Source organism: Oratosquilla oratoria, chromosome 19 (assembly GCF_046742065.1).
Source record: "Oratosquilla oratoria isolate Oo_2021 chromosome 19, ASM4674206v1, whole genome shotgun sequence".
Lineage (NCBI taxonomy): Eukaryota > Metazoa > Arthropoda > Malacostraca > Stomatopoda > Squillidae > Oratosquilla > Oratosquilla oratoria.
Genome location: NC_134795.1, coordinates 33,741,028 through 33,767,897, shown reverse-complemented (window position 1 = coordinate 33,767,897; position 26,870 = coordinate 33,741,028). Strand labels below are relative to the sequence as shown.

Sequence of the window (26,870 nt, the reverse complement as noted above, 5' to 3'; positions counted from 1 at the left end):
ATGCGTGTCCTACAAACTCGGCTCCTGCAACGAAGTGGGAATGGTCTCGGGGCTTATTTAATCTTCCTCATCGGTGATCGCGACAAACTTGTAAGCACGAACGCGCATAAATACACAAGACGCGCATAAATACACACAAGGCGCGCACGGATAAACACTCGCTCGAATAATCACGTGGATGCATTAGGACGGTCGCATAAACCACAGGCATAAAGGCACACTTACATTAACACACACTTGCGTTTGCACACAATCTCTTAAGTATACGCGCGCGCATTAAGAAGGTGAAGAGACCTACACCAGGAGGCGCTGAGTAGCTGGGGCCGAAGCCGTCACCTTTGCCCTTTCATGCGCCTGGGCTGTTCGGAGGGGTGGTGGGTAGATGACGAATAGTCACTGTTGGGAACAGGAAAGGAATGCGGGATTCGAACCCACGCACAGACACATACAAGCACAAGTACACTCGCCTTAACAGTCACATAAAACACATACACTCATAACACATAAACATGAACACGCACCAAGTTGATCAGGGTCATGCATGAGCTCTGAGCTCTGAGCTCTGGGAGGGTAGTAGCTGTCGATCACGAGTCCAACACATGCCCCAACACACACACACACACACACACACACACACACACACACACACACACACACACACACACACACACACACACACACACACACACACACACACACACACACACACACACACACACACACACACACACACACACTCTCGATGGCATAGTGGCAGCGTTCGCAACTGCTGCTACAGTTGTCCGAATACGAATTTCGCCCAGGGCTGAATTTATTTCAGTATCGCTGGGCTGGTAGTCGTTACTCCAACTCTCGTGGGTGGGGAGTTGGGTATATGTGTGCGTGTAATGTCACAGCATTACCCATAGATCGGTCATATAAGCTTTGAGCTCTCTTCCGGAAGGGAAATAGCTGTCGATCACGAGTCCAACACGTGATCCAAGACCATTATGAATCACACACACACACACACACACACACACACACACACACACACACACACACACACACACACACACACACACACACACACACACACACACACCTGCTAACTAAGCGGTCTTGACTTAGGCCTCCATCAAGATTTGAAAAGCATCACAGCATTAGGCGTGTGTATAAAGCCACAACGGGTCATATATGAACTCTATTCTCTCATTTTGGAGGAAAATGGCTCCCGATTATGAGTCAAGCACGTGATCCAAGATTGTGGGGAACGGTGAATCACACACACACACACACACACACACACACACACACACACACACACACACACACACACACACACACACACACACACACACACACACACACACACACACACACACACACACACACACACACACACACACACACACACACACACACTTTCGTCGGATTCACGGCGTGGATTGGAACTCCGGAAAAAACGCATTTTTCGTGGATCTCAACTACGAGGAAGTACCTTATTGTATTTGTAGGGAAGGGGAAAACTCGTGGTGTAGTAAGAAGGTAATGAAAGGGGAGAAGGGGAGGGATTACTGAGGGAAATGGAAGAAAATGAGGAGGGAGACGAACGGGCTCCCCCTGACAGCAGAAAAAATGTAAACAAAAGGTCAGCTGACGACACTGGGGAAATCGAAAATATCAGTAAAAGCATTAAGGTTAGAAATATAGATAAGAGCAGCACAATGGAAGGTGAAGATAATAATTTCCAGGGATTTAATGAGGGGGGGGGGGATACCAACCTCACCCGATTAGCAAGACTAGAGGAAAAAATAAAAAAAAAGTGACCGAACATTGGGAGAAGATGTTCGGTAATGTAGCAAAGATTGCACAGAGAGTTGAAAAATTGGAAGAAATAGAGAAGGTGAACAAAAACTTAACTAAAGAAATAGAAGATTTAGAAAGACAGTTAAAAGAAGTAAAAGAGGAGAATGAGGAATTAAAGAGGAATAATAAAGACAATAAAGAGGCCATAGCAAAAGAAGCACAAGGTTGAAAAAAAATCCAAGAAAACAGTAGAGTTGCATTTACTGACATAATTAAACAGCAAATGAAAGAACAAACTGAAGACTCAGTTATCAAAGTGATGAGACAGAAGGAGAATATAGTAAGAGACTTAGCAGACAAAAAGAAATGTATAATTACATTAGGAATGGAAGAGAAATTTAACCAAAATAGAACCACAAGAATGAACGAGGAAAAAAAAAGCAAGCAGTTTACTAGAATTAGTTCAGGAAGATGAACCTGAAATCATGAAACCAATTAAAGATATGTATAGGCTCGGAAAGTATAGTACAGATAAGACCAGACCAATTAAGATTAAATTCAGGTCACAAACGACGGCAGAGAATATCTTAGCAAAAACAGGGAAACTAGCAGCAAGTGAACAATATAAAAAGGTATGGATAAAAAGAAAAATGAATAAAGAGGAAGGAGAGGAGGAAAAAAAGAAAATATATGAAGCTAAGGGAAAAAACGAGAACAGAACAGAGTCAGAAAAAGAGAAATTCTATTGGCGAGTAGTAAATATGAAAGTAAGGAAATACGACATACTAGAGAAAAACAAAAGGGAAACAGAGAATACAATGGAAGTGGCAGAAAACTAAGTGTCTTACACAAATATTGATGGATTAATAACAGGATTGAATGAGCTGAATGATTATCTGAAGGAAAAAGAACCGGACATAATGGGAATTGTAGAAACGAAATTAAAAGGTCCACTACCACCCAACAGTGTAGGACATGATGCATATAATTATTGGGTCAGAAACAGAGAGACAAAACAAGGGGGTGGAGTTATGTTCCTGACTAAGAAGGATATAAACGTGAGGTGTGTCACACATGGAAAGAATACAGTAGAGATGATTATGATCGAAGTGGAAGACAGAGATAAGAAGAGCAGAAAGTTCGTGATCAATTATGTGCCTCCAAAAACAGCCTCGTGGGAAGAGAGTGAACATAAAAGTATGTTAGAAGACACAAGGATAACATTAAATAAGATAATGGAAGATGGAGGAAGAATAGTTATGATGGGCGACTTTAATTGCAAAGAAGTCTGCTGGGAAGAGATGACAGTAAAGAGTGGAGAAGGCTCATGGGGAAATGTTCTACTCGAGATGATTATTGACCATACAATGACACAGTGGATACAGGAGAACACTAGGTATAGAAATGAAGAAGAACCATCGAGACTAGACCTAATAATCACATCTGAACCTAGAATAGTGGAAAAGATTGAATATAAAACACCAATAAGTAAAAGTGACCACATATTGATTGAACTGGAACTAAATGAGGAGAAATATATGAAAAGAAATGAACAATATAGAAAAGGAAGAATGATGTATGAAAAACAAACTTTGATAAAATAAAAGAATTCTTTCAAAAAGAAAACTGGGAAGGAATATACAAAGAAGAAACAATAGTAGAAGATAAATGGAATATTTTGACAAAATTTTATATAAAAAAAAAGGAGTGGAAAAGTATGTCCCAAGAAGAAGAAAAAAAAATGTAAAGCGCTGGTACAGCAAAAGTTGTAGGGAGTTAAAAGACAAAAGAGATAAAGCTTGGACCAAATGGAAGAAACACAAAAGACCTGAAAAATGGAAAATATATACTTGTTATAGAAATGAATATGTACAAGTGTGCAGAGAGGAAAAGAGAAAATATGAAAAAGATGTCATAGAAAAATGTAAAGATCAACCAAAACTATTTTACAGATTTGTAAACAACAAACTGAAAAACAAACAAGATTTGGAGAAATTAAGACAAGGAGGAGTTTGAATACACAGAGTAAATAGAAATGGCGGAAATTACGAACAAGCATTTTAAATCAGTGTTTACAAGGGAGAACATACAACCTGAAGAGGTCGAATGGAAAGAGAAAGTCCCCCCTATGAAATAGAAGTAACAAAGAATGAAATAATGAAATACTTGAGTAATCTTGATGTCAGAAAATCGCATGGACCAGATGAAATAGCAAACTGAATTTTGAAAGAATGCAGGAATGAACTGGCAGACAAAATACATAGCATAATAAACAATTCCTTGAAAGAAGGAAAAGTTCCAGAAGATTGGAAAAAGCAAATATAGTACCTATATATAAAGGGGGAAATAAAGAAAACCCTACCAACTATAGACCAGTCTCTCTAACAAGTACAATAGCAAAGATTTGTGAAAGAATTGTCAAAAGTAGATAGGTAAAATATTAAAAGAAAAAAAGTACTATATCCAAGGTAATTTGGATTCAGACAAGGACGATCATGCGTCACCAATTTAGTATGTTTCTATTCAAGGCTAATAAATATAATACAAGAAAGAGATGGATGGGTTGATTGTGCATTTCTAGACCTAAAAAAAGCTTTTGACAAAGTACCACACAAGAAGTTGCTTAAGAAATTAGAAACCGGAGGAATACAGGGTAAACTGATTAAATGGATGGAAGATTTTTTGCAAGAAAGAAAAATGAGAGTAGTGATAAGAGACAAACACTCAAATTGGGATGAAGTAATAAGTGGTGTTCCACAAGGAACAGTTTTGGCCCCAATAATGTTTGCTATATATATTAATGATATGGATGAAGAAATTGAAAGTTATATGAGCTTCTTTGCAGATGATGCAAAACTATTAGAAAAAAGTGAACACAGAAGAAGATTGTGAATCACTACAGAGTGATCTAAATAAAGTCTGGGAATGGAGTAGGAAGTGGGAGATGGAGTTCAATACTAAAAAGTGTAGTATAATGGAATTTGGAAAAAGCAAAAACAGAATAACAGGATCATATAAATTGGGAGAAGAAAGTATAAAAAAGTTGAAAATGAGGACCTGGGAGTCATTGTTATGAATACTATGTCACCTGAGAAACAAATAGATAAGATTTTTGGTGAAACTTATAATTTAATAAGAACAATCAAAGTGGCATTTACATACCTGGATGAAGAAATTGTGCAGAAAATCCTAATCACTCTGATAAGACCAAGATTGGAATATGCAGCAACGATGTGGTCACCAAGTACAAAAAAAATGTATAAAAAAACTTGAAAGAATACAAAGAGCAATTACAAAATTGGCACCAACACTCTCAAAACTATCATATGAAGAGAGACTAGCAAAACTTGAGCTACAGACACTAGAGCAAAGAAGAGAGAGAGGAGATTTGATAGCTATTTACAGAATCATGAAAGTCATAGAAATTATTGATAGAGAGGATCTAATAAAATGGGATGATAGAAATACAAGAGGACACAGAAAGAAAATCAAGAAAGACAGCTATAGAAGAGATCTGAAAAAGAACAGCTTTCCTCACAGAGTAATAGACAGTTGGAACAAGTTAGATGAGAAAGTAGTGTGTGCAAAAACAATACATGAATTCAAAAATAGTTTAGATATAATGAAATTTGAAGACGGGACACCACGAGCATAGCTCCCCTTCCCGTAAAATACAACTAGGTAAATACACACACACACACACACACACACACACACACACACACACACACACACACACACACACACACACACACACACACACACACACACACACACACACACACACACACACACACACACACACACACACACACACACAAGGAAAAATGTGTAAAAAGGTGCGGTTTTCCAAATAAAGCTATAAGGTACGGAATAAATTGCCACCAGAAGAAACAAAATACGAAACAATAGGAAAAGAGATAATAACTACAAGAAGGCATTAGATAAGTTGCTAACAACAAGAAGAGGAAAATGAAATGGAAGGGAGCCACGAAAGGACTCAAATGAAAAAACCCGCTGATTTCAAATCTCATTTCATGAACGTGGCAGTGGTCTGATCTCAGAGTGGTCGAGGAGGTTATGTATAAGGCTTGCGGGAGGAGGCACTCCCACAGCGAAGACACGACTTTGCCGGACTAGTGAAGAAACGAATCAAGTTTGAGACGCTTGTGCTTTTTTTTTTTTTTTTTTTTTGAGGCACAGACACCGGCACATAGACAACGTGTTAGTAATATCACCACAAGCGGACCTAGACCATACCCACACTCAACACTACCTTAAGGTACAGTTCACAACACTTCTGTAACAACCTAAGTCTATTCCCTTTCTTGGGCATGACGGTCTTCAGGGAGGGTCCGATGAAGAAGGGCATGATATACAGACACCCCCCACCCTCACACATACACCAATAAGGCCGCCTTGGTGCCCACAGCAACATCATGAAGAGAAGCACCGTCATGGGAATTTGCATGGGAGTTATGCACACGTACATCCCAGAGTCCCTGCAAGAAGTATTCGACTACATCAAAGAGGCATTCCGTAGACTGGGGTATATTTTAAACTTCGTTCTTAAACTTCAGGATAAAGCTTGTGAGGACGACGAAAAGAACGGCAGGACCAAAGGGAGACACCAAATTTGTCATACTACCACACGGCACCACCATCAACAAAGACATGGATACGTGGATACATGGATACAAGTGGATACGCCGCAAGACCAATATGTACAGAAAAAGTCACCATATACCTACCCAGGTGGCGTGGTATACTATATTCTATTATATGTGAACCATGTGATATGGTCAGCGTAGACGAGACAGGAACTGGAGGTAAGGCTGAAGGAGTAATAGATCTGACTTTTGTTGCCACAGAATGTCCAATGCAAGAATGGCCTCTTTTGTACCTCGCGGGGCATGGACACAACTGGAGACTTCCCAATATTTTGAAGAAACAGTGGGCTAGAATCTAGTCACATGACAGCATCAGCCAGGACGAGGAAGAGGAGGAGGAGGAGGATAAGGAGGAGGAGGAGGAGGAGAAGGAAGATAAGGAGAAGGAGGAGGAGGAGAAGGAGGAGGAGGAGGAGGAGGAGGAGGAGAAGGACGTGGAGGAGGAGGAGGAGGAGGAGGAGGAAGAGGATCCAGAGATCAGTCACGGGCTCTAGGAGATGAAGACGAATGGTGGTTATAACACAGACTCTTGAAAAAGACAAGTCGAAACTGGTCGTGTAGTGCTCTTTGTCTAGAGAAGAACTTCTAAAATCCCGAGTTTCCCCCTTCCTTTGTCTTCCCATTCTTTGGCTAATTCTACAAGTAGCACTGTGGGGAAACCTTCCATCTCTCTAGTACTCTGTGGAGAGGCACCACACGGAGTGCCATTTTGTTCTTGGTATTCTTTATTATTATTATTATTATTATTTTTTACGTCGGGAAGCTCCTTCAGTTCTTCATGTGACTCTCAAAATAATTCATACCATTGCCCCCACGTCTAAGATTAGATTTTAGGAAATCCAAGCTTACATCAAAAGCAAATATTTTTGAATAATCCAGTCTTCGGCTAGTCAATACCCCTGAAAGTCTTTCCCTAGTGTATTAATGTATGTATAATGACAATGTTCTTATTGACATCGACTGTGCTGTAATTTATATATTGTGCATTAGTGTCAAGCTGTTTAATTAGTTTACGTTGCGCATTTTACAGGGGAATATGATAGTGAATTTGCAGTTACATAATTAAAATGATGTCTATGAAACAAAACTGTATATGGAAAACAGGCGCAAGCTATTCATCTCCTTCCTCCATTGCGAAATTTTTTACTGACGCCCATGTTGACAGGATTCAAGTCATACGAGCGTCTCTACAAATTACACATACAAATAAATTTCCTTGTACTTATCTTATTTACGACTATTTAATATAATAACAAATATCTATATATCATTATGATTTATATTGTTTATTTTTTAAAAATCACCATAGTCTTTAAGAACATACTGTTTGTTTACAATACTAGCAGACGAATTTTCAGCAAAAGGTGCACGAAATATGCTTAGAAGATCAGGTCAATTTTTCTTAGCACTGAGTCGCAAAAATGCGGTAAGTTGAATGAAAAAATAAGCATGTGTCATATTCATATGGTCTGTAATTATTGCGGAATATTTTGTTTTGTTTAACTCACTGTTTAGGAAATATTCTTTACTCACCCGGTGTTCGAAGGGTAACAATTCGATACCAGATTTAATTGTACTGTATTTCGTAAAAAAGGAGTAACTTTTTCATTTAGCAGGACTTCGCAGTGAACACAGATTAAAACAGGTTGTAGTAACAAATAATGTGTTGTTTCATTTCTCATTGTAGTTATGATTAGACTAGTTATGACACGGTAACTCCACATTCATGACAATCAATGACATTCATTGACCATTTGATGGGCTCTGAGTGTATTCCAGCATCACGCAAACACATTTTTAATTTTTTTTATTTAAAATATTATTTTTTCCTTATGGAATGGTTATATTAGGAGTTATTGGACTGAGTAAATTTCTTATAACCCGTGTTTGCATAATTCAGGAATTTTACCAATGGGCAATGGGTTATCTCCAGTGATCCATTTTATTTATAAAATTATAATGATAATGACATGCACAAATTTTGTTCACAATAGTGCACATTAATTATATTCAGCTGTGGTAGGGTCATCACTACAGAGAAGTTCATGAAATTTTGGACAACGTTGACATTGTGTTTGGAGGGTCTCACTAATTGCCGAACAAAACCGATAAAAGCCGAACATACCAACAAAACCCAAACAAGGACGGTTTTTGCTCAAATGCACACTTCTATATATATGTGGTTGCATATCTATATATATGTGGTTGCATTATTTGAACTATTTTCTTTAAAATGTGTGATTTCCATGTAATATGATCAAAGAGAAGTTACGTTTTTATCCTCTGCAAAATTACCGAACACAGCTACGATTCATCCAGCCCGCCGTCTATGATCACTGGTGGTATGGATCAAAGTACACTCTTTTAAGTTTCTTACTATTGTGATATTAGTGTAATAGACTGCATATAGTTGAATTATTTCAACTATTTTCTTTAAAATGTGTGAATTTCATGTAATTTGAACAAAGAGAAGTTATGTTTTAGCCTCTGCAGTATGACGTAACACTTTTTAAAGAAAATAGTTTAAATAATTCAACTATATGCAGTCTATTACACTAATATCACAATAGTAAGAAACTTAAAAGAGTGTAGTTTGATCCATACCACCAGTGATCATAGACGGCGGGCTGGGTCGAATCGTAGCTGTGTTCGGTAATTTTGCAGAGGATAAAAACGTAACTTCTCTTTGATCATATTACATGGAAATCACACATTTTAAAGAAAATAGTACAAATAATGCAACCATATATATATAGAAGTGTGCATTTGAGCAAAAACCGTCCTTGTTTGGGTTTTGTTGGTATGTTCGGCTATTATCGGTTTTGTTCGGTTTGTTCGGCAATTAGTGATACCATGTGTTTGGACATCATTGACATATTCTCCCTCACTCGTACAAATATTGTGAATCATTTGTCAACAATTACTAGTTTTTCTGTTTACATTGAATATACAGTTGGATATAACAAGTAATTGTGCTACAAGAAGGTAAAATTTATTTTGTTATTCTTGAAATTTTGGGTTCTCTACAACAGTAAATCTAAATTATTTTATTCACACACCAGAAATTTATTGAAACTGCTGAGGAATAGCCCAATGTCTATCATTCAGAAAACAGCAGAATACATATTTCAACTTTTTAGATATTATGGGTATATGCTATTGTATAACACTAAAAACTCTAATATACTGTTTTCCATTGATTGGAAGGGAATTTATAATGATTATTACCTTGAGTGCTACTGAATAGATTATATAGCCCCACCATAGCTAACAGATTTTTAGGCCCTCCCATAGGTCTCTTCAGCAAGAAATCTATTTTTTTTTGTGTGTTTTATAGGAACTGTTTCTGTTATTGACAAATGATTCAGTTTAACATCACAAACTTCCCCTCTCAGGGGAAGCTAGGACAGAGCCTCCTTACAAAGGGCATTTTGAAGCAAAGACTGTATTGTAAAATGTCTTTCACTAGCAAAGCAGGGTTTGAACTGCCCCCTCACACACACAAGTAGTGAAGCTCTAACCTGTTCTGGTAGTGACATAGAGTAAATTTGTCAGGTATATCATTGTGCCAAAAGGATTAACAATGTGAATGGTAATAATCAAAGAATACTATATACTGTGTACATATATCATCAATTGATATAATAGGTTTGTAAAAATGTAACTGATCTGATTTGTGTAGCTGATTCTATAATCTATTTTTCAGACAGTGCAACGTACAGCAGTGGCAGCAGCCGCAACACATCTCTATACATCTGAAAGACGGAATCAGGGTTTACTACACTTAACATCTGGTCTTCACACCACAGTACCTACATCTAACAAATCCATTGCTGTAAGTATGATTGTTTTGCATTTATCTTATCAAACAAGAGTATATATATTGAAGGCAACACTGAAATATGGCACTGATTGTATTCCAATTTGTTATAGTCATTTAGACAAGAATTTGAGAGAAGAGAGAGTGTGCTATGTTTGGTCTATTATTAAAAGTGCTTTTAGGATTTTTGTATGCCATGGCATCATGGTTGCATAATCTGCCATAACTCCTTATCTCAGAGGATATTAATGAGTCAAGGAATCTGTAAAGTGTTTAAATGATATATATTTAAGCATACATATACCAAGGCTTTTTCCCCCTTACAAGGGAGGTAGCCAAAAAGGGAAAGGCATAAAATCATTTCCACCCATTCCATCCCTGAATACACTCCACACCCCTCCACCCTCCCTCTTAGAGAATAAAAAAAAAAAATTCCTTGCCATAGGTTGATCCAGAGTTCTGGAAGGGGTGAAGGGGAAAAGCTTTCTCTTTTCTAGGGTTCATGATAATAGACTTTATACTTGTACCATAATGGCATGCTGGTTGAGCAGGATAGAGCACTGATATTTGTGACTGAAGTCAATTTATGGCATAATACATTAAGTTCCCTGCCTCAGAATATCCTCCATGAAGAGGCATTGTCCTACTCCCATCTGAGAGGGAAAGTCCATGATGGTAAACTGAATCAGTCATTCACTTTCTGTTATTGAAGCCATTGATTTTTTTTTTTTTTTTTTTTTATGGTGTTCAATAGGGAAGAAATATCCCAAGATGGACTATGGACTTGAAGGATCTATCTATATGACAAAAGGGTTCTTCCCACTCACAAGGGAGGTAGCCAGCACCCACCCTCCTTCCGATAACTTGCAGGATATTTTTCTTAATTCATAGGTAATGCAATTATTCTGATTGCTGCCAAGAGATTTTATACAGTTACACAAAATCCCCCACCTCACTCCACCCTATCCCATCTTTGTCATCTTAAGCATGAAACTTATCTCAGGTGACCTGTAGATAGTCTTTTTTTCTATTGTTATAGCTATTTATTTGAGGTATTGAATTACCCTTTATTTTCTGGATTTTAATTTTTGACGGAGAGGGGGGTTGCCAATTTAATGAAGCAGTCATGCTGTGGATGTGATGTGTCTTTGTGACACTGCTTCTTAACCAGAGCAGTGGGTGAGATGCAGGGATGACCCATCATTCAGGAGGAGCCAAGAGGTAGGGAGTAGGGTGGATGGGAGTGGAGTATGTGGGGATGGAATGGGTGGGAGTGGATTTTATGCCTTTGTTTTTTGGCTACCTCCTTTGTAAGGGGGAAAGAGCCTTTGGTATATGTGTGTATGTATGTAATTTTTGACATTTGGGTATTGAGAACTGTTTCCTTATTTTACTCAGGTGCAGGAAGATGAACTGGATCGGCTGTACAGCTTGGTGGAAGTAGAGTGCAGGGGACATGATAAAGCTGTTCTTCAGTCATATCTCAAGTTCGCAACCACAGCAGCAAACCATCTTTCAATTCACATACAAGATATGTAAGAACAATACCAGTTCTTGTATTGTTTTGGTGACATTAAACATTAAGTTAATGGGATGGTTTCTGTGAAAAGAATCAAAGTATAAGAACATAAGAATGAAGGAAACTGCAAGAGACCATAAGGCCTACACTAGGTAGCTCCGTATCTATCACCACCTGTCATTCCCATCCATAAAATTGTCTAATCATTTCTTAAAACAACTGATAGTTTCAGTGCTTACTACATGGTTACTAAGGTTATTCCATTCATCGACCACCCTATTAGTAAACCAATTCTTGCCTATTTCCTTTTCAAATCTAAATTTGTCCAGTTTATAACCATTACTGCGAGTCCTACCCTGTTAGTATTGTGTAGATTATTGCACGTAGGTCTCTTAACCTCTTCAGTATGAATCAAATTCTTGCGTGCAGCATTGGGTGCCTAATGTACAATGTATCACGCTACTCATGCTATAAAATATGAAGTCACTGCTGTATTACTCATTCTTTTTCACTCAGAGTAATAATAAACACAGAAAACGTGACCAAACCAGTTCATAGAATTTGGGGGGTCACTCAACTACAACTATAAAATGAATATAATCAAGATGCCAACACTGGCATCCTCATATATCTAGTTGCACCTCATGATGCCTATACAAGCATTATCGTATTGAAGAGGTTAATTGAACACTTGCCAACTGCCACTAGTGCAGATGTTTGGGAACCACAATTCTCTTGGAGGAGTAATCTGGGGTAACAGATTGATTGATTGAATTGGTGAAGTATAGAATTTGGCAGTCTTTGTAAGGATTGTTTTTTATGATTTGTGTATGTGTTTTTGCTTGGAAGAGTTGCAGGGTATTGGAGGTAGAATGTTGTGGATGTTTAAGTAGAATGCTGCTGGAGATGTTTTCTTGCTGCAGTTGGTGGGCTGTGTTTGTATGATGTGAAGTGAGGGATGGGTGGGTTCAAAGGCCTGACAACGGACACTGAAATGTCATAGATGCAGACAGAAAGCATGATATACTAAACTGTCCTCCACTCACTCCTGATGGTTTTGCAAAATCTCTTCACTGATTGACTTCTCTGTTGAACTGGTGGCCATGGCCAATTTCCTGTGGATTATAGGTAGTTTAGAAGAGGGAATCAAAACAACAAATTAACTGAATAATGCACAGGTTACTATCCAACATTAAAACAATATCAAGAGAATTATCCTGGAAGTGGAAACAGACACCATATGCCTAAGATATAGTCACTACATAGAACACACTCCTTGACTAACTAAACTAATGTATGAAACATAAGATAATCCATACATAACATTGTTTTGAGGTTGGCCCCATGGATAAAAGTTATGATAAACTAGTCCATAACAACAACAACAACACACAGAAGACATGCACTAGAGGTGGAGTCACTGAAATCATAAAGGAGGGATGGTAGCATAATGGAGGGATAATAGAATTAAAATAATAGTCACTATATATATCTATATACCAAGGACTTCTTCTCCCTTATAAGGGAAGTAGTCGAGTCAGAGGCACGCACCCACTCCCATCCATTCCATGCCCATCCACCACTCTTGTTTCCCTCTCATCTTAGCTCCTTATGGATGAAGGGTCATCCCTATCTCCTGCCCACTGCTCGGGGTCAGAAGCAATTCAACAAGACACATCCCAGCAAGGTTGCGTCACTTAATTGGCAAACCCCCCTTCTCCGTCCCCTCATTTGGAAAATAGAGAAATCAGAGAGAAATCTCTTTGGGTTGCATATAATAATAATAAAAAAAAAATCATATGCACTCAATCAATCCAGAGCAAGGCCACTTTACTTAATTGGTAAACCCCCTCTCCATCCTCTCAAGTGGAAAATAGATAAGATGGAGAGAAATCCCTTCTGGGTGCATAAAAAAAAAATCATCCTCACACAACTAATCTACAGCAAGACCACTTGACTGAATTGGCAAACTCCCCCTCTCTTTTCCCTCATGCAGAAAATAGAGAAGACTGGGAGAAATCCCGTTGGGCTGCATAAAAAAGAAAAAAAAATCATCCACACACAACCAATCCACAGTAAGGTCACTTCTCTTAATTGGCAAACCCCTCCCTCCATCCCCTTATACAGAAAATAGAGAAGATGGGGAGAAACCCATTTGGGCTGCATAACAAAAAAAATCATCTACACACAACTAATCCACAGCAAGGCTGTCTCACTTAATTGGTGAACTCCCCCCTCTCCATCCCATCATGTGGAAAATAGAGAAGATGGGGAGAAATCCCCTCAAGCTGCATAAAAAAAAATAATCCAATCACAACTAATCCTCACCCACCCTCCATCCCCCACTGATTACTTTCCTTGCTTGACAGAGAACAGAGAGAAGACCGGGAGAAAATCCCTAGGTTATCACTAAAGTCCCTAAATTATTCATTGCATAAAATATGAAGTAAACACTCCATATGGGTTATTGGTAGATCAGTTGATATCCATGTATAATTACAATTCTGTAACATGTTAGGAGGTTGCAAGGAAATAGAATTTATGTTAAAAGCAAATATTTTTTCTGCAGAAGCTGGCCTCAAAAGCACTTACGGCGCTGGACGCTGCTGAAATCGGTTCACATTTACAAGAAGCATCGTGTTCAGTATGAAGTTAGGTCACACTTTGCCATTATGTCATTTGCAAGACTCACCTCATCCACAGCAGATACCTTCTTGGAGTACATCCAACGAAATTTACCTGAAGGTGTCGCTCTTAAGATAACTAAGGTAAGCCTGTAAGAATAGACCATTTTCCCCTCTAGATACACATTATGTATCAGATGTTTAACTACAGATATAATCATACATTTTTTTGTTTAAACAAATATTTACCAGTATTTACAGAGCCTCAGATTTGGAACATAAATTATAATGTGTTTCATTGTGAGCAATATAAGTATGCCTTCTTATGTTCATATTTATTTCCTCAGATGAGAGGAAGGGTGGGAGGGGTGTGGAGTGTATTTAGGGATGAAATGGGTGGGAGTGTTTTTATGCCTTTCCTTTTTTGGCTACCTCCCTTGTAAGGGGGAAAAAGCCTTGGTATATGTATGTATGTATGTATGTATGTTCATAAGATATGTTGCTCAGCTATATAATGGTGGAGGCAGTGAGCATTTGTGTTGAAATTATGCTCTCAGTTTTGGTACCATTTTTTTCTTGTAATTAGCTTTTGTCGTATAAAATTGGGAAGAAACTTCGGTTATCTCATGATAATAATATTGATTATTACCTCAAGTTTCACTGGCCAGAAACCCACAGCCTCACAGTGGCTGGTAGAGGTCCTCAGGCCCTCTTCTCATACATCTCTCTGTGAAGAAACTGTTGATGTTGTATTAATGAGGGACAGTTTCAGCGTCACTGGCTTATAGTAGTAGAAGGAAAGGGACATCCCCTCATGTTCACTCCTTCCACATCTGCCTTTTATATCTCTTTTACTAGTCTTTCTTCATTCTTTCTTTCCATGTTTCCAAACCATCCCAATACTCTTTCATCCACCCTATCTCCCAACTCCCTTTCCACCCCTGTTTTCCTCCTCACCTCCTCATTTCTCACTCTATGCAGCCTAGTAACCCCTATCATACTTCTCAGACACCTCATCTCAAATACATTCAGACTCCTCTCTTCCTCTCTTATGTTCCATGTTTCTGCCCCATACAGTGTTGTCAGCACAATCACTCCATACAATCTCCACTTAGCATCCATTCCCAAATGTCTATTTCTCATTATAATTTTTAATCTACCAAGGCATTTACTCGCTTCTCTCAATCTACATTTTACCTCCACCTCCACTCCTCCCTTTCCTGCCACATTTGCACCCAAGTATCTACAACTATCCACTTCCTCCAGTCTCTCTCCTTTAATTCTCACTTCCAGTCTGCTACCACTTTCACCCCTTGTACATCTCATCACCTTACATTTACCCACATTTATCTTCAACTTCCTTCTTTTGCACACTTTCCCAAACTCTATCACTAACTTCCTCAATCCTTACTCTGATCCTGCTACAAGCGCAGTGTTGTATGCAAACAACAGCTGGCTCACCTCCCACTTTTCTCCATTTTCTTTAACCATCTCCAATCCCTGACCCACCACCCTTACATTTACCTCTCGCACCACCCCATCCATGTATAAATTGAACAACCAGGGTGACATAACACATCCCTGACAAACTCCCACCTTTACCTCAAACTACTCACTCTCTCCATTTCTAATCCTGACACACACTCTACTACTCTCGTAAAAACTCTTGACAGCTCCTTAAAGCTTTCCTCCTATCCTGTATATCTGCAATACCTTCCTCCTATCCCATATATCTGCAATACCTCCCACAGTGCCTTCCTATCTACCCTGTCATAAGCCTTTTCTAGATTCATAAAAGCCCAAATTACATCCTTACCTTTTCCTATAGCTTTCTCACATATCTGTCTTACCACAAAGATCTGATCTACGCAACCTCTATCTGTCCTAAACCCACACTGTTCCTCACCAATTACTCCCTCTGTTCCTCTCCTAATCCTCTCAATCAAGACCCTCCCATAAGCCTTCCCAACTACACTTAACAAGCTAATCTCTCTGAAACTACTACACTCACACTTGTCCCCTTTTCCCTTGTAAAGTGGAACTATACAGGCACTCCTCCAGTCCTCCGGCACTCTACCCTCTCTTAAACAAATATTAAATAACTCACCAGCCAGTCCACCATCACTGTATGTCTTCTTTTCAGACATTCTGCATGACATCCATTGAGACCAGGTGTCTTACCTGCTTTCATCATCTTAACAACTACCTTAACTTCATCCTTCCTTATTTCTCCTCCATTTTCCTCACTCATCACTGTCATTTTCTTAGCACTTCCCACTCCAACTACCTTTCCCTCCCTATCCTCCTTCACATTTAGCAACTCCCTAAAATAATTTGTCCATCTTCCTCTCACTGCCTTCTCTTCCATTATCATCTCTCCATCTGCACCTTTTACCTTTTCTTCTCTACTTGATTCGCCTCCTCTTCCTCTCTTAATTTCTTTCCAAAACATCTTTTTATTACTTTCAAAAATTTTCTGTCATACTCTTACCCCATTTCACATCTGCTCTCCTCTTTGCCTCCTTTATCTTATGCTTAACTTCTCTTCTCTTTTCTTTGTACCTCTCATATGATTCCCTCATCTTATTTTGTAACCAATCTGTGAAAGCTCACTTCTTCTCTTCTACAACCTTCTTTGCTTCCTCATCCCACTACTCACTACCCTTCCTTCTATTTCCCCCCGTCCTCCTTGTTCCACACACCATCTTTGCACACCTTGTGACTCCTTGCTTGAACCATCCCCATTCCTCCTCCACTCCTAGTTCTACTCTATCCTTCACTCCCTCCCATTCCTCTCTCGGCTTCTTATACTCCTCCTTTTCTTTCTCATTTAAGCAATTCACTTTAAGCACCTCCCTACCTTTTGTCCTTTTCCTCTTTCTCCATCTATCCTCCACTCTCAACTTACCTTCCACCAAAAAATGATCTGATATTCCCCCACTCTCTCCCCATAGAACATGTACATCCTTAACTCTTCCTATTATACTCCTATCTACCACTACATAATCCATTAATGCTCTGTTTACCACCCTTCCATCCACCACCCTCTCCCATGTGTACTCATGCTTGGCTTTCTTCCTAAATACTGTATTTGCTATCATCAACTCTCTTTCTAGACACATCTCCACCATCAACTCTCCACTATGATTCCTTCCTGGAGCTCCACATTTCCCAACCACTCAGTCTATTGGTTCATTTCCTATCCTAGCATTAAAGTCTTCCAATACTAATTCAATGACATTTCTCCCTAATCCCTCTATGCACTCATTTAAATCTATCTAAAAGCCTCCCTTTCCTCTACACTCTTCTCACTACCAGGCCCATATGCATTTACAAAAACCCACATCTCCCTTCCCAGTTTCACCTTCATCCACATTAACCTTGAAGAAACCTCCTTCCACTCCACTACACATTTACCTATCTCTTCACTTACTAGTATAGCCACCCCTTCTCTCCCTCGCCCTCTCTTCACTCCTGAGAACCTCCCAACTACATTCCCAAACTCACACTCGCCCCTCCCTCTCAACTTAGTTTCACTCAAAGCCAACACATCCATCTTTCTTTTCACAAACATACTGCCTATCTCTTCCCTTTTACTCTCATCTGTACTACATCCACGCACATTAAAAGACCCAAACCTTAGGGTACTGGTTGGAAAACTCCTAGACCCTCTTATGTCTTTAGTTTTTTTTAGGAATGTCCCCTGTGGGGCTACAGGGAGAAGGATGCCTAGTCCCAATCCCTGTCCCATTTTTTTTGCCTCTTATGATTCAAGTGGGAACACTTGGTGGCAGCATTCTATCCCCCACCACAGGGTAGGCAAAAAAAGGAAATGAATATTCAGAGAAATGGTACAGGACAGCAACAAGGGGTTGGGGGACAGTATAACAGAGGGACAGTCGCAGTATAATGAAAGTGTCATCATTTAGAATATCCGATATATATAGTTTATTCTATGTTTCTATATGAAAAGTGTTGATGACTAAAACTTTGGTTCACATTGTAGGTATTAAGTCTTTGAGGAGAGACAAGTGATGGGTACCAACAAATGGTGGACCCATGATATATATATATATATATATATATATATATATATATATATATATATATATATATATATATATATATATATATATATATATATATATATATATATATATATATATATAAGAATTGTATTGTCACCTGTCTTCAAAGAGGCTGGTGCTTATTCAGGGGACTGGGCTAGACATCTTTCTCTCTCTCTATCTCTCTCCCTCTCCCTCCCCCTCTCTATCTGTCTCTGTGTCTCTTTCTCTCTACCCATCTCTCCCTCTCTATCTGTCTCCCCCTCTCTATCCGTCTCTCCCTCTCTGTCTGTCTCTCCCTCTCTGTCTGTCTCTCTCTCTCTCTCTCTCTCTCTCTCTCTCTCTCTCTCTCTCTCTCTCTCTCTCTCTCTCTCTCTCTCTCTCTCTCTCTCTCTCTCTCTCTCTCTCTCTCCCCCTCTCTCTCCCTCTCCCTCAAAATTTCAACTCCTTTTCCTATTCTTTTTTTTTTTATCCTACAAATTAATGATTTGAGACAAGACCTACACTAATACAACATAACTAGCAGTCTAACATTTCTTCCCAGAGGAAGTCCTTTAGGAGGTCTTGAGAACTGTATCTGACTAGTGCAGAGCTGTGAGTTTGCAACCATTGAAACATGAGGCAACATATTTTCAACATTATTTTTTTGAAGGGAAGAAACTCTTTGGTATATAGATATATTTTTCAAGGAGTGGAGGTTTCTGCTAAGTGAGTAAAATCATCTAGCATCAACCTCAATAGTGAAAATAATAATAACTGTTGCCTCAAGTGTCATTGAGTGGAAACCCATAACCCCACAATAGCTACCAACACTCCTTGAACTCTCACACAGATTATTCTGGGAGGGGGAGCAACAAGAGGTACCTGTTTGTGGCATTACTGCAAAATGGATGCTGGAGAGAGCCATCTCAACACTGCCCATCATCAAAACCTATCAGTATGTTTACCTCCATCCAGAGGTCCCTGAGAGGATGGCACTTAGTCTCTGGATTGGGCTCAAGATCTCTCCGTATCAGTTTTAACCATTTCCCTCCACTTTTTCACATAAGTACACAAGTACAATAGCGAAAATTTGTGAAAGAATTATCGAAATTAGATGGGTAAGGCATTTGGAAAAAAAAACGTACTAAATCTAAGGCAATTTGGATTTAGACAAGGACGATCATGCGTCACAAACTTAATGTGTTTCTATTCAAGGCTAATAGATGTAATACAAGAAGGAGATAGATGAGCTGATTGTGCATTTCTAGACCTGAAATAAGCCTTTGATAAGGTACCACATAAGAAATTGCTAAAGAAATTAGAAACTGCAGGAGGAATACAGGGCAAACTGCTGAAGTGGATGGAAGACTTCTTGCATGAAAGAAAAATGAGAGTGGTGATAAGAGACAAACATTCTAATTGGGATGAAGTGATTAGTGGAGTTCCACAAGGAACAGTACTGGCCCCAATAATGTTTGCTATATATATTAATGATATGGATAAAGGAATTAAAAGTTATATGAGCTTCTTTGTGGACGATGCAAAATTGTTGAAAAAAGTGAACACTGTAGAAGATTGAGTTGGTGCAGAGTGATCTCAATAAAGTATGGGAGTGGAGTAGGAAGTGGGAGATGGAATTCAATATTAAGAAGTGTAGTATAATGGAATTTGGAAGAAGCAAAAAAAGAATAGTGGGATCATATAAATTGGGAGAGGAAGAAATTAAAAAAGTAGAAAATGAGAAGGACCTGGGAGTCATTATTATGAATAATATGTCCCCTGAGAAACATATAAACACAATTTTTGGAGAAACTTATAATTTAATAAGAACAATCAAAGTGGCATTTACATACCTGGACGAAGAAATGGTGAAGAAAATACTAGTCACTTTGATAAGACCAAGATTGGAGTATGCAGCAACAATGTGGTCACCAAGTACAAAAAAATATATAACAAAACTTGAAAGAATACAAAGAGCAATTACGAAATTGGCACCAACACTCTCAGAACTATCATATGAAGAGAGACTAGCAAAACTTGAGCTACAGACATTAGAGCAAAGAAGAGAGAGAGGAGACTTGATAACTATTTATACATACATACATATACCAAGGCTTTTTCCCCCTTACAAGGGAGGTAGCCAAAAAGGAAAAGGCATAAAATCATTTCCACCCATTCCATCCCTGAATACACTCCACACCCCTCCCACCCTCCCTCTCATCTGAGCACCTCCTGGATGACGGGTCATCCCTGCACCCTGCCCACCGCCCTGGGTCAGAAGCAGTGTCGCAAGACACAGCACATCCACAGCAAGGCTGCTTCATTTAATCGGCGACCCCCCCTCTCCATCCCCCCCTTGCATATAAGGAGAGGACGGGGAGAAATCCCTTCGGGCTGCGTCAAAATTTACTCACACATACTACCCCCCCGCCCATTCCTCCTCATGCAATCACAACATCATCCATATACAACCATTCTCCACTCACCTCTGTCTTCCGTCCTCTCCCTTCCTTCCTCAACAGACATTCCCCTCTTCCCAAAGCCCCCTTCACCCCATCCATCCACCTCATCCTAGGACGTCCCCTCATGTTCACTCCCTCCACATCTGCCTTCCATACCTCTTTTACTAGTCTTTCTTCACTCATTCTTTCCATGTGTCCAAACCATCCTAATATTCTTTCATCAACCCTATCTCCCAGCTCCTTTTTCACCCCTGTTCTCCTCCTCACCTCCTCATTTCTCACTCTATCCAGCCTAGTAACCCCCACCATACTTCTCAGACACCTCATCTCAAATACATTCAAACTCCTTCTCTCTTCTTCTCTTATGTTCCACGTTTCTGCCCCATACAGTGCTGTTGGCACAATCACTCCTTCATACAGTCTCCCCTTCGCATCCATTCCTAAATGTCTATTCCTCATTACACTCTTTAATCCACCAAGGCATTTACTCGCTTCTCTCAATCTACATTCTACCTCCACCTTCACTCCACCTTTTCCTGCTACACTTGCACCCAAGTATCTAAAACTATCCACTTCCTCCAGTCGCTCTCCCTTAATGTTCACTTCCAGTCTACTGCCACTTTCACCCCTTGTACATCTCATCACCTTACTTTTACCCACATTTATCTTTAGCTTTCTTCTATCACATACTCTCCCAAACTCTGCCACCAGCTTCCTCAATCCCTCCTCTGACCCTGCCACAAGCGCAGAGTCGTCCGCAAACAACAGCTGGCTCACCTCCCACTTTTCTCCATTTTCTTTAACCATCTCCAATCCCTGACTCACTACCCTAGCATTCACCTCTCGCACCACCCCATCCATGTATAAGTTGAACAGCCACGGCGACATAACTATTTATAGAATCATGAAAACCATAGAAACTTTTGATAGAGAGGATCTAATGAAATGGGATAGTAGAGATACAAGAGGACACGGAAAGAAGATCAAGAAAGACAGAAGAGACCTGAAAAAGAACAGCTTTCCCCACAGGATAATAGATGTTTGGAACAAGTTAGATTAAAATGTGGTGTGTGCAAAAACGATACATGAATTTAAAAACAGTCTAGATAAAATAAGATATGAAGATGGGACACCACGAGCATAGCTCCCCTTCCTGTAAAATACAACTAGGTAAATACAACGAGGTAAATACACCAGACAAACATATTAACAAAATAGTTGGAGAAACATTCAAACTTACCAAGATCAATGAAAGTGGCCTTTGACTACATGGATGAAGAAATGGTAAAGAAAATTTTAGTTACATTGATGAGACCAAGATTGGAGTGCATTGCATCAATATGGACACCCAGTACTAAAAAGAATATAAAGAAATTAGAAAGAATTCAAAGAGCAATGACAAACATGGCACCATCACTCTTCAAACTTGAACTACCAACCCTGGAACAAAGAAGAGAAAGAGAAGATCTACTGACCATCTACAGAATTATGAAAAGGATGGAAGTTCTTGAGATGATTTATTAAAGTGCGATAAAAGAAAAGCAAGAGGACATGAAAAGAAACTTAAAAAGGATAGGTATAGAAGAGATCTGAAAAAGAATAGCTTCCCACACAGAGTGGTGGATATCTGGAACAGAATGAATGAGGAAACAGTGAATGCAAAAACTATACAGGAATTCAAGAGCAAACTAAATGCTGAAAGATACAACAATGGGTCACTAAGGGCATAGCTCTCTTTCCGTAAAATAGAACTAGGTAAATACACACACACACATACATTTATCAAAGGGTTTTTCCCCTTTACAAGCCAAGCAAGGAAGGAAGCCAAAAAACAAAGGCATAAAATCTACTCCCACCCATTCCATCCCCATATACTCCACTCCCATCCACCCCATCTCCCTCTTATCTTGGCTTCTCCTGGATGACAGGTCATCCCTGCATCTCACCCACTGCCCTGGGTTAGAAGCCGTATCACAAGACACAGCACTTTTACAGTAAGGCCACTTTGTTAAATCTGAAAAAAAAAAAACAAAAAAAAAACCATCCCCTCATGCAGAAAAGGAGAAGAGGGGGAGAAATCTTTTTGGGCTGCGTCAGTTTATTTTTCACATACTCCCTCACCTCCTATCCCCCACCCACTCCCTTTCATGCATCACAGAATCATCCATACACAACCATTCTCCATTCACCCCCTATCATCTGTCTGCTGCCGTCCTTCCTCAACAGACATTCCCCTCTTTCCCAATGCCCCTTTTACCCCACCTATCCATCTCACTCTTGGTCACCCCCATGTGTTCTCTCCTTCTACCTCTGCCTTTCACACCTCATTTACTAATCTTTTTCACTCATTCTTTCCATGTGTCCAAACCATTCCAGTACTCTTTCATCAACCCTATCTCCCAACTCCCTTTCCACCCCCATTCTCCTCTTCACCTCATTGTTTCTCACTCTATCCAGCCTAGGAACCTATATCAAACTTCTCAGGCACCTCATCTCAAACACATTCAAACTCCTCCTCTCTTCCTCTCTTATGTTCCATGTTTCTGTCCCATACAGTGCTGTTGGTACAATCACTCCTTCATACAATCTCCTCTTAGCATCCATTCCCAAATGTCTATTTCTCATTACACTTTTTAATCCTCCAAGGTATTTACTTGCTTCTCTTAATTTACGTTCTACCTCCACCTCCACTCCTCCCTTTCCCATCACATTTGCATCCAAGTATCTAAAACTATCCACTTCCTCCAGTCTCTCTCCCTTAATATTCACTTCCAGTCTGCTGCCACTTTCTCCCCTTGTACATTTCATCATCTTACGGATACCCAAAGGCTTTTTTCCCCATTATAAGGGAGGTAGCCAAAAAACAAAGACATAAAAACTACTCCTACCCATTCCATCCCTAACATACTCCACTCCCCTCCACCCTTTTCCCTCTCTCTTATCTTGGCACCTCCTGGATGACGGGTCATCCCTGCATCTCGCCCACTGCCCTGGGTCATAAGCAGTGTTGCAAGACAGCACATCCACATCATGGCCACTTCATTAAATTGGCGACTACCCCTCTCTGTCCCCTCATACAGAAGAGGAGAAGACGGGGAGAAATCCCTTCAGGCTGTGTCAGTTTATTTCTCACACATACTCCCTCACCCCCCCATCCCCTACCCACTCCATTTCATGCATCACAATATCATCCATACACAACCCCATTCTCCATTTACCCCTATCTTCTGTCCTCTCCCATCCTTCCTCAACAGACATTCCCCTCTTTCCCAATGCCCCTTTTACCCCTTCCATCCATCTCATCCTAGGTCGACCTCTCATGTTCACTCCATCCACCTCTGCCTTTCACACCTTTTTTACTAGTCTTTCTTCACTCATTCTTTCCATGTGTTCAAACCATCCCAGTACTCTTTCATCAACCCTATCTCCCAACTCCTTTTCCATCCCTGTTCTTCCCCTCACCTCCTCATTTCTCACGCTATCCAGCCTAGTAACCCCTATAATACTTCTCAGGCATCTCATCTCAAACACATTCAAACTCCTCCTCTCTTATGTTCCATATTTCTGCTCCATACAGTGCTGTCGGCACAATCACTCCTTCATACAATCTCCCCTTAGTATCCATTCCATACTGTCTATTTCTCATTATACTTTTTACTTGCTTCTCTCAACTTAACTCTACTTGAAAATAAAAGAAAAAAAAAAGGGTGGGGGGCTTCTTCCTCCTTATAAGGAAGGTAGCCAGTCAAGGCATACACCCACTCCCACTCACTCCACTCCCACTACCATCTCTGTGAAATCTTCACTGAGATATTTAAGGTGCCAATTATCATTATTATTGTTATCCCTCTGGGAAGAAACTTTGAGATTGATAGATACACAGTGAGGCAGGAACCTGTGAAGACTATCTAGCCCCCACAACAAGACAATAACTTTAGTAGTATTCTGTTCAGACATCCACAACAACTTGCTCCCACTACAATTCTTCTGTACAAACATACATACATCACAATACATGCATTAAGAGACCACCAAATTCCATACCTCACCAGATACCTTCAGAAATCAACTCATCAGAGAAATCACTGCCAAAACAAGCAAGCATTGTACTGGCATGCCTATGTTCAGGTCACCACACTACACTGAAACAGTGCCAATACAGAAGTCTGACAAGAGAAACTAAATACCATAGATGCAACAACCTCACAGAAGACACAGAGCAATTAATGCTATACAGTTCTTCATTCTTTCACTTTAGAGATCGCAAAATAAATTCATTCATTTGTTGCCTTGAGTTTCACTAAGTAGAAAACCTTCAGCCTCACAGTAGCTGGCAACAGCCCTCTGAACCTCCTACAAATCTTTCTTGGAAGAAACTTTGTACTGTGGTCTGTGTTGCATCATTGTGGGACGCATCTATGTCACTGGCTAAAAGTTGCAGGGAGAGAAGAGCAGAGCAGTCATCAGTTGTTAGCTCTCTATGTGTGAAAAAGTGTAAGAAATACAGCTGATGTTAAAAAAAAATCTTGGGCCTAGTCTAGAGATTGAGTGTCAACTCCTTGGAGTTGCACTTCCTGATGAAGATGAGGGGGTTGACAGGTTCTGAAAATGGGTAACTTCATTGTCCATCTTGCAGGACCACCATATGCAGGTGCCTGCCAAAGGTTCCTTTCAACAGACACTAAATGCTCGAGATGCAATCACCATATGAGAAACACACCATGTGTTATTTTAAACTCCCTACACTAACCTGCTCTAGACAATTCCACAAAATCATCTCAGTGACATATACAGTCTGAACTGGTTGATTGTGGTTGAATTCTGAGGGCCATAGGTTTTCTGCTAGAGAACTGAGCCAATAGGTTGATTGATTGATGTCTTCCTACCTCTTGAATTCTTAGGCTACCTCCCTTATAAGGGGGGGAAGAGACCTTTTAGTATATAGATAGACAAACCATTAACAAAGCATCTAACGTATGGCTAACTTATTACATATTAAAATACACTGATGAGAGATCTTTATGTTTCAGCATGAAATACAGAAGCTTCCACTCCATGTGACTCAAGCCAAGAAAGAAGACTAGCATGGTGCTTTAGGAATTCCTTTGTAAAGATGGTTACAGCAATGGTTTGTATACTGTGTACAGATGTTTATTAATTAAAACTTTTGATAGATCATATTCTTTTTCTTATCCTTTAGAGTGTTTTTTTTCCATGAATATGCCTAATTAAAAGAATGGAATAAAGAAAACTGGGTTATATGTCCATCCCTGACAGAAAATCTTCTTGAGCTTCTGTGCAGCTTTGCCCATTTCTATTTACCAGTTCTTATGTGTTTATAGATTTGCCCACAAGTCAATCATGGAAGAATTATTGTGCTGTTGTCTAGATAAGATGAGAAATATATTAATCCATACCTATATATATGAATGGGGATGATGATGATGTTTCCTAGGCTATCTGGCTGAGCAGAAGCCTTTGGTATAAGTATATAGAGATAGATCTATTTCTATCCTTTCCTAAACAACATTACATTATCTCTTTCATAAATGACTTGTGGGCCAATTTAGTGGCAGTTGCCACTACACCTAGAACCCATGGATCTCCTGTAAGAAACCTGAAACAATGGATTGGTTGATTGACTGTCCCACTGAGCATTTTCAATACACATAGGAACAACCTTATCCTTTCCACAAATTCAGTCACTCAAGGAAGTGTCCTCAGGATCCTTCTCTTCACCATAGCAAGTGACAATGTAACAAACAAATTCCCCCTGGAAATACTGTCAGCCTATACACTGATCTAGCCCTATTCTATGCTGGAACCATGGCGCTGAATGATCATTTTGGTCCCAGTGCCTGGCCGTCGGCCAAAAACTCATAAAATCAATCAATCAATCTATGCTGGAACCCAATTTGTCCAGACCAATAATTTTCTC

The 26,870-nt window shown here is 39.6% G+C and overlaps 1 protein-coding gene across 1 annotated transcript; it reads left to right on the top strand.

Annotated features, from left to right (window-relative positions):
- Positions 1-7,764: 7,764 nt before the first annotated feature.
- Positions 7,765-26,108, top strand: mRpS10 (mitochondrial ribosomal protein S10). The gene is made up of 5 exons (XM_076202859.1): positions 7,765-7,884; positions 10,165-10,293; positions 11,677-11,813; positions 14,367-14,565; positions 25,963-26,108. The coding sequence occupies exons 1-5, from the start codon at positions 7,834-7,836 to the stop codon at positions 26,014-26,016; spliced, it is 570 nt and encodes a 189-aa protein (XP_076058974.1). The 5' UTR covers positions 7,765-7,833; the 3' UTR covers positions 26,017-26,108.
- The last annotated feature ends 762 nt before the right edge of the window (positions 26,109-26,870 follow it).